The 9,231-nt window shown below is 43.6% G+C and overlaps 1 protein-coding gene across 1 annotated transcript; it reads right to left on the minus strand.

The window, feature by feature from the left end:
- Window positions 1-7,876: 7,876 nt before the first annotated feature.
- On the minus strand, window positions 7,877-8,800 carry foxl2a (forkhead box L2a; the record flags this gene model as incomplete). Its single annotated transcript, XM_080006371.1, has 1 exon — window positions 7,877-8,800. One exon carries the CDS (start codon window positions 8,798-8,800, stop codon window positions 7,877-7,879), a length of 924 nt encoding a protein of 307 aa, XP_079862497.1.
- Between the last annotated feature and the right edge of the window lie 431 nt (window positions 8,801-9,231).

Below are 9,231 nucleotides of genomic sequence, written 5' to 3' on the forward strand. Positions count from 1 at the left end.
AAGAACTGCTGCAATAACTGTCCTGTGGACGACCTGTGGGATGACAAGAGAACATCTTTTTTGTTATAATAGACCGCCGATAATCCCCCTCTTTGGAGAACGATATTACCATGTTTTGACCTATAAACAACTAATCATCATTACTTCTCCAAGCGGGGGAGGGAGAATCACCACGGGTGAGACAGATAAACATAGAGACAAACAACAATAAGTACTTGACAAAACAAACATAGAAACATCAGATGACATGTATTTCACAAAACATGATTATTTACGTCAATGAAAACTGAAACCGCAATTACGGCAGGTGGCCTCTTCCTGTGATAGCTATGGCTGGTAATAAATACAATTAAATGCCCAAAAATGCTTATTCAAATTGTATAATTAGTCTCTTTTCAGCATTCAGCATTCCTGAATTTAATTAATTGCATTGCGTTCGCGCATTTAAATTGCCTGCATTCATTCTTGAAATACATTTCCACCTCGGGTCGTTAATTAAAGGGTTGAATAATTTGACTACGTTTCTCTAATGTAACAATCCATTCGGTTTTTAAAATGGGGTTCTACTGTTCAAGATTCAAGATTCAAGAGGTTTATTTGTCACATACATGTACATACTTTCACACGTATATGCAGTGAAACGTCTTTGCAACGCACCCGGAGATTATGCACAATAGCTACTCAATTGAACATAATAGCTAATCTAATTCCTACCTAGCGAACTAACTGAAACTAACCGATTGGATCAATTCAACGTCAAAATCTATTTGGTCTGCCCTAGTCTCAGGAAAACACGACTTTTCGAGTTAAGCGTGAATTTCGTGTGACCTTTTGAATTCAGTGGACCAGTTCCAACGGATCCAGCGCGACTGAAAAAGAAAGTGTAACTAATATAATCTGCCACTAGAGGGCAGCAAAGATACACTGAGCGGTGGCGGTGACCTTGAAAAACCGACCATTTCGAGCCACACGGCCCTGCTCCCTCTCTGCTCGTCTGAAAGGGATTTTTTTTTTTTTTGGTGTTGTGATTGCCTTCATTTCTAACCGTTTGCAAATGTGGGTTGTTTTTTTTTGCGTGCTATGTTGACGTCCAGAAATTGTTGGCTCATCAGTCGCAATAAGGAGTGTCTCGTTTTCATGACACGTGTGTAACATTTTGCCAAACATCGCCTGAGCTCAAAGGCAACAGCTCATGCACTGTCGCCCTGGACCCAGCATGCTTCCATTAGATTTATCCCAATTGCACGATTAAATGTAACTGAATCGATTCTAAGCTGCGATGCTTAATCTCATCACGAAGATAAGCGTGTAATAAAAAACACGTTGGACTGGACAAGAGGGGCCCTCATGTGACTGCATGTAACTGTGGCTATCAAAATATAATGCTTTGTTTAATTGAGCGCTCTTTGCCAAGAGCTTTGTAATTGAAAGAAGCCTATTCATGGCAGGTTTGGCAGGTAAAATCCGATTGGCTCCATACGCTGTTGGCAGAGGCGGCGGGCCGGCCGAGGTCAGGCCCAAGGCACACTTCCTGTTTGGTGCGTATAAACCAATAGAAAAAAAATAATGGAAAGAGGATAACTTCAACTCCAGAAATAACAAAACGAGGCCAATAATGGGGGCAATATCGATCTATTTGAATAAATTAGGCGTGGATCGTCACGCAGGTTTAGTGGAAGCAGGGGACCGTTCTTTGCGTTCTCTCCCGTGTGAACGGATTATTGGCTATTATTGTTTATGGGATGTTTAAAGGAGAACGGGAGTGGGGTGAGAAGGGGAAGGCGGCCTAAAAATAGACTCCATCAATGAACGATGGGAAACGAACGTCCATTTAAAACCCGACAAAGCAATTTAGGGCCCATAATCAGGAGGAGGGAAGCGGTTTATCGCGTTTCCCTTTGCAGTAGGCCTCTCTCCGAGGCGACCAGTTCCGCTGCACGCAGTAGGGTGGGAACCCGCCACCGTCTGAATGATGCTGGTCAAACTGGCTGCGGCGGTGGGCTGGTTTGTCTCTTGCAGTGGTTCTCCCCATGTGGGGTCCTTCAAGAGGTTCCAGGGGGTCCCGGGCAAAATGATGACGAGTTAAACATTGCCGTTGTTTCATTTGCAAGACGTCAGCGCCTTTAGAGAACGCACAATAATGACTGTTGATCCTGGTGTCACTTTTATCCGCCTAACTGTATACATTGACTAAATCACATCTAGTAATAGAAATGTTCACTGATTGGGATCCCAAAGAACAAGTCTTATCAAGTGGGGTCTGTGGCTTACATCAAACTGAGGGTCCTTGATCTGAAAAAAGGATGGGAATCACTTCTGCAGCCCTTTCCTATCCTATATCAAAATATTCAGTATAGGCTATGGATACTAGCTGGATATGTTGACCGCCTTACACCAAGACAACGACCGGTCATCAAAGTGAACAAATTGCACCAGATTATAAGATTTTGCTATTATCTCCTGTCGGTTCAACAATAATCGGATCGCAATTAACAACTTGTTAATGGCTTTTAGTCCCAGAGAAGTTCTTTAGTGCCGAGAACCTCAGCCTGCCAGATTTTCAAGCATTTATTTTGGGCCTTGGTGACATCTGGACGGCCCCATTGTTGCCGAGGGGAGCGAGGGGTCGCTGTGTGGTGATGTTACTCAAGGCGCACTGTCTGCTATTCTCCCAGAATGGATGAATACCCGTCTTGCTTATTTACAGACGCTGTATTTATAGATAATTTATCCAACTCTGTCTCCCTTTGGCCAGAGGTCCAGCAAACAAACGCGTCCGCGTCTTTCCTGTTTATAAACCAGAGCGACGTATCAAAACACACCGTGGACATTATTGTGGTTCATTAAAGAATCATCTCATGTCTTCGTGTTGTTTTTTGGGGGGGGGTTGTCATTAAGATAAAAATCAACAGGGAGCGAAAACATCACGTAGATCATCGTGACTCGTTGATTATGTTGGAGATCCACCAAAGGTTGCGTTCAGAAAATAAACAACTGTCTGCACCGTCATGGAAATGGGACAGAGATATTCAGCTGACGGAATTAACCGCCGGGCCTTGGTAGGAGGGGGAGGAAAAAAAAAAGGCTCCTGCTGATTTGAACAATTGCCGGATTTTATGCGAATCAAATCTTTGCATATTTTCCTGTTTTGCGCCAGTGTATACCAAACAGTGGTGACCCCACTCTGCCTTTCAATGGGTTTGGGGTGATCTGTGCTGCTCCTCGGCTCTCAAACACTCACAAGAATGCCTGGAATTCAATTGTGTGCAGGCATTGGGAAACCGACAACCTGCGAGCGACTTGACCGGGCCGGGTCACGCCGTGGTGACCCGTCGCCGTCAACGCCCGCGCCCTATGCTCCGCGGCGGAGGAACACACACACACACACACACACACACGCGCGCGCGCGCGCGGGCGGGCGGGCGGCAGGTAGAAGCGCGACGCCGGTGCGGGCGGAAGGACACGCGAGGCCCGAACGCGTCGGCGACGGTTTGACCTCGTTCGCCTTTGTTGATTATAATCTGTCATCTCCCAGAGCCCAACAAAGGACACAATCACGGTTATTCAACGGAGAGACACATGGCAACAAAACCACACGCCGCGTTAAACCTTTAAATCCCCATTGACAAATCATTTTGAAAATAATGGAGACCGGGCGCCGGTTGCGAGGTTGTGTCGGGCAGAACCTCCCTGGGCCCGCACACGCCACCTTATTGTCCCCGCTCCCATTAGATGTTACGCTTCATTGAATTTATTTTTTTATTTTTTTTTATCATAGTTTGCAAATATTTTGGCACTATTTACGCACAGAACAACTATTAACTTTGAGATGTTTTGCTTTCTTTGCGTATAATTACATTGTATCATTATATTACATTAAATATTGTTTACACTTTTACTTGTATATATCCCGTATATTAAACACCATGCAATCATTAAAAGCCTAATATTGCAAATGCATACAGGAACAGGAAGAACCAGAATAGTGGATTTTTGTTTAAGAATCAGTTAATAACGATTAGTTCGATTAAAAAAAAAAAGTTGCCTCATTAATGTTAAGTCATTTCGAACGGCTGGGATCTATTTTTGTGCATGGGAGGGAAAAGTGCCAGTCCATCGTGGATAAAGTGAAAAGACGCGCTTATAAAAATGGGCTTCTCTAACTGAAAATGTCTAAAAACGTGTAAAGCTCAAGTATAACTCCTGCAAATATCTGCATCTCATAACAGCCTAAAATAGAAATAAAACCTCTGTTTTCACCCTTCCGATAAAGTGGCGCTCGGCTTTTCTACCTTGCGGACGATCCATAATTGTGATGTTTTGTTGTCGTTATTCTTTTTAATATCTCCTACTGATGGGTGGTTCTATAGCCCGTAATGCTCGTGCAATACAGTAGACGACTATTTTTTATTCAATATTTACATGCAAAAACCCAACGCAATTTCGAAAAATTAAGCTGTACTTTTGGGGTCTGGCCTTCTTATCTCTATAGCAGCGCCCGGGAAACCCTGAATGCGGACTCATTGTTCCAGGCTGCACCTTTCTGCTCACACACTCACAGTCACACACACACTTATGCACTATATGCATAAGCAATTTATACCTATAGGCCTACATGTGAATGGGTGTCATGTTGGTAGCGGCCGTTGTGTGTGTGCGTGTGTGTGTGTGTGTGTGCGTGCGTACTCGACTCAGTGCTTTATATTTATTTCCAATGGACCGTGTATTTTTACCTTGAATATCATATCACTAAGCGTATTAGGTTAAGGGCTTTTATATATATATATATATATATATATATAATTATATAATATTATTTTTTTTTTGCAGATTCAACATAAATTCGTTTACAAACACCACTGGATAAATCGACTATTAGAATTCGATTTTATTTTTCGTAGTCATAACTTGGAGATTAATTTTAGCCAAATCTCCTCAGCCAGATTCTTTGACAGAGAAATCATTTCTTGCAAAACAGTTGTATTTATTATTTTTAGAGCCCTGTTTGGTGTACACTTGCCTTTCAAATGCGCCCTTATCTTCCCACTGTTTACAAAACATTAATGTGAGGAAGCAGAGACATATACAGAGCTATTCATATTCAGCACTCAGCAGGAGCGCATGTCAGTGCAGAGGTGGGAGGCTCTAGTGGAGTGTCTATAGACCCGGAGATGTCTAGTTGGAAATGAGCCTCATTCATTCATTTATTTCCTAGATTGGAGAAAAAATTTGGATAGCAAGCCTTGTATTGTTTTATTTTTTTTGGTGTTTTTCTTTGGATATTTTTCTTATTTAAATAGTACACAAATAGTATTATTGTATTGAATTATCAAAAAACGTTTCAGATTGCTTTTCATAACGGGTTTCGCTTTAGCCTATAAAACGATGAGATCAAGTGTATCAACTTCTAAATCATATTAAGCTGTAGTGATCCGTCTTATTTCCCCGATTTTTTTTTGTGGCAAACAGGAGTCAGTAGAACGTATCACCCTATTTAAATGAATAAGAAAAGTTCCTTCATTCAACTGTACACTAATTGTGCACGGAAGGCCACGAATATTCTTTTAAATCCAAGTCTAACATTATGGACGGATGAAACAAGCGTTCACTGTGCTTTATATCTGAGTTGTTCGTTTTTATAATCTGAAAGGAGTTGGTGAGCTTTAAATGTACATTTCACTTTTAAATCTTAAAAAACGCGCAGTTCATATCGGTATAAAATGTTCACAATAAAACGAGAGAGAGAGGACCGAAAGAAATAAGTGAGAAAGAGAGTGAACTATATTTGCATTCATGTTATATAATATCCACGCTGTGTTTTACACAATGTAGGCCTAATAAATAAATTCGTTAAATATTTAATTTTCAATGTATAATTACATAATTATATTTGAGACCGTAAGCCTTTTTTGTTTGTTAAAAGTCTTCAGTCGCCTGTGCAGTATACACCTGTTAAAATCTATGATAGCAGACAGGTCACAAATGAGCCTAAAAGAGGTCCAAAAGTAGAGGCGATGACAAGTTTATGAACTCTGTTGCGTCGTCACTGCCCTGGAGGGACATCAGGGCGCTCTTGGGCCTTGCGAAGAATCTGCAATTCCAATTCCAAAGTCTTTGAATTACTTTGACTTTGATTTAAAAAAATCCGCGTCAGATGCAAAGGGTGGTGCCTGTGCGCTGGACTGATCAATCACAAGTACTTTCGTTATTATTCTGTGGGGAATGGATCATTACATTTTGTAGTTTGGACGTCGGCCTGTTTCTGCCTCTTACCATAAGTGGTTTAATACTTTATGGTATACGACCAATGCCTTATCTTAATTTTAATCTTAACTTAGGGAGAAAACGCTCGTATTATTATTGTTTCTATTATTATTAAATTATTATAGTATTATTGTTGTTGTTGTTGTTGTTTTTGTTATTATTATTTAATCAAGACTAATTTAATACGCACCCGAAATAGCGATATATTATCCGGGTGTAATGATTTAATACGGGGTCTCTCGTTGCGACCTTTCATTTGACCAGCATCTGTTTCTCCTGAGGGATCTCCCCCGTGCTAGGCCTGCCAAAAAGCCACCAAGCAAACCCCATTAGGATTATTCATTTGTCGCTAAATTGGTCTCTCATTGTGAAACAATAAATCACAAAAAACGCCTACGCTGAGCACCGATTGGGATTTTATCGACGCTATATATGATTAAGATACTGGATTCGGCTAAATAGAATGAAATGGCTCAAGTCGAGAGAAATTGTGCAGCAGGCATTGTATGGATGGGCTAATAATTCCCGAAATGTAAATATGATGCATGCAGTTGAAATGTTCTACATTAAATAGGCCACATGATTTCTAAACAGACACATGAAATCGGCTTGCCCCGAATATGTCTTAAAAATCTCTAAAATCTTCTCTTATTTATCTATGCCCCATTTGCCAAGCTGTCCGGTGGTTAAAACACCATAGAGCATAACACACATCACTTCATGATCACTGCATTACTTTAAGAATACAAGTTTATTAAGAAATTCACAAAACTAGAAAAAGAGGGAAAGTGCTAATTAAAATTAAACATGGTCCCAAGTGAATGAGACAATATAATTACGTTTATTTAAAAAAAATATATAAAGAAAATAAAATAAAAATCTGGCACTGGGTGATGCAATGTTGGTAATTCGTATAGCCCTCATTGTCCGAGGTCAAAAGGTTTAGTAAGCCATTCATCACTGAAATTAAAATATGTGGCGGTCAAAAAATATTTGGTAATCTTCCCCGCCTCGATATATCTTAATTTTTACACGTTCAAAACTTTGATTAATAATTAAAACCTCAACCGGCCAAGTGCAGTGGTCTACGGCCTAATGGATAACACATCTGGAGATGCTGGAGATGATCTGTGGCTTTGTTTCAAATGTTTCTTTTGCAGTCGGTTAGGGAGAAAGTCGTGCAGTGTAAAGACGACAATAACTTACTACACGACTGAATCCCCCCCAACCCCACCCCACCCCCACCCCGACAGTTTGGTCTCGCAAATGCACCCCCCCCCCCCCCCCCCCAAAAAAAATACACACCAGACCCCCGTATGAAAGTCGGTGCGTCCCGAGGGAGAGGGCTCGACACGGCTCCCCAAACATCTCTGCTATCTCATAATCCTCCGAGTTCACGTTTTTAACACCCTCGGAATCAACCGCCACTCATCTTGTCCTTGGCCTTTTTAATGACATAAGTTGGACCCTTGTCAGAGCTTGTCACAATAGTCACTTCCAAAAAAAAACAAAACCCCCACTCTGGTTCGGTGTGTTTGATATCACGGGGGATAAGCTCACTCTTCTCGTGAAAGACGAGAGTTTTTCTCGTTTTCTTGTCGTTGGAGAGAGCCTAAATATCGATCCTCGTGTGTAACGCCGAGTGTTTGCTCTCGTGTTCCCAGTAAGAGCAGTGCATCATGGACAGTTCGGGCTGGCGGGAGCAGGCGAACTGGAGGCCCGCTCCGCCGCCGCCGGCGGACACCGGGGGCGGCGCCGCGGTGGCGGGGTTCAGCTGCTGCGGGTGGTGGGCGTGCGCGGGGTGGTGGTGGTGGTGGCTCATGCCGTTGTAAGAGTTCACCATGCCGGGTAGGGCCATGCTCTGCACCCGGGAGTAGGGGTTGTAGGACGAGGGCGTCGACAGCCCCTTCACGTTCACCGGGCTCACGTTGCCGCCGGCCATCTGACAGGACGTGTATGACATCGGGGCGGGCGGCTGGCCCAGGGACCAGGAGTTGTTCATGAAGCTGGACTGCAGGTACTTGGGAGGGGACAGGTAGCCGTAGCCGTCCCCTCCGAACAGGGACTTCCCCGGCTGGAAGTGGGTCGGCGGGGGTCTGTAGGGCCGCTTCATCCTCCGGCGTCTCCTGTAGTTCCCCTTCTCGAACATGTCCTCGCACGCCGGATCCAGGGTCCAGTAGTTCCCCTTCCTCTCTCCGCCGCCCTCCCGAGGAACCTTGATGAAGCACTCGTTCAGACTCAGGTTGTGTCGAATGCTGTTCTGCCAACCCTTCTTGTTCTTCTCGTAGAAGGGGAATTTGCTGATGATGTACTGGTAGATGCCGGAGAGCGTGAGGCGCTTCTCCGAGCTCTCCCGGATCGCCATGGCGATGAGCGCCACATAGGAGTACGGCGGTTTCTGGGACGGGTCCGTCTTCTCCGATACTTTGTCTTGGAGCGGCTCCTCTTTGGGTCGCTCCTTCTCCTTGGTCGTGTTGGTGTCGTGGACCATCAAAGCCATTGCGTCATCTTCGGGGTTTTGGTAAGTAGCCATCATTGCGAACTTCAAAACAACAACAAATCCAAAGGAGAGAGCGACAGAGCGAGAGAGAGAGAGAGAGAGAGAGAGAGGGAGGAAGAAAACACACACAATGCAAAGTCTTAAATTGTCTTGTGCTGTGTCAATATCGCAAATCACTATCTGTCGCAAAGGCTCGAGATTCACTTCCAACCCGCAAAAAAAAAAAAAAAAAAAAAAGATCCTCAAATCACTTTGCGCCGTTTGGTTGTAGATTGTAGGCCTACCTTCCCTGCAACACAGATTGTTTCCAAACTGGTTTCTGATCGAAGCGCAAACCAAGTTGTGGTGGAGTGGAGCGGAGTGCCGCAGTTAGCCCACCCCTTCACTTTTTTTTTGACGCTGCTTCACTCCGAGCGACGTAGAGCCTTGTGATTTGTGTATATGGGAGTTCCGCCTCTGACGGTTGC

This window comes from Zeus faber, assembly GCF_960531495.2.
Source record: "Zeus faber genome assembly, chromosome: 9".
Taxonomy (NCBI): Eukaryota; Metazoa; Chordata; class Actinopteri; order Zeiformes; family Zeidae; genus Zeus; species Zeus faber.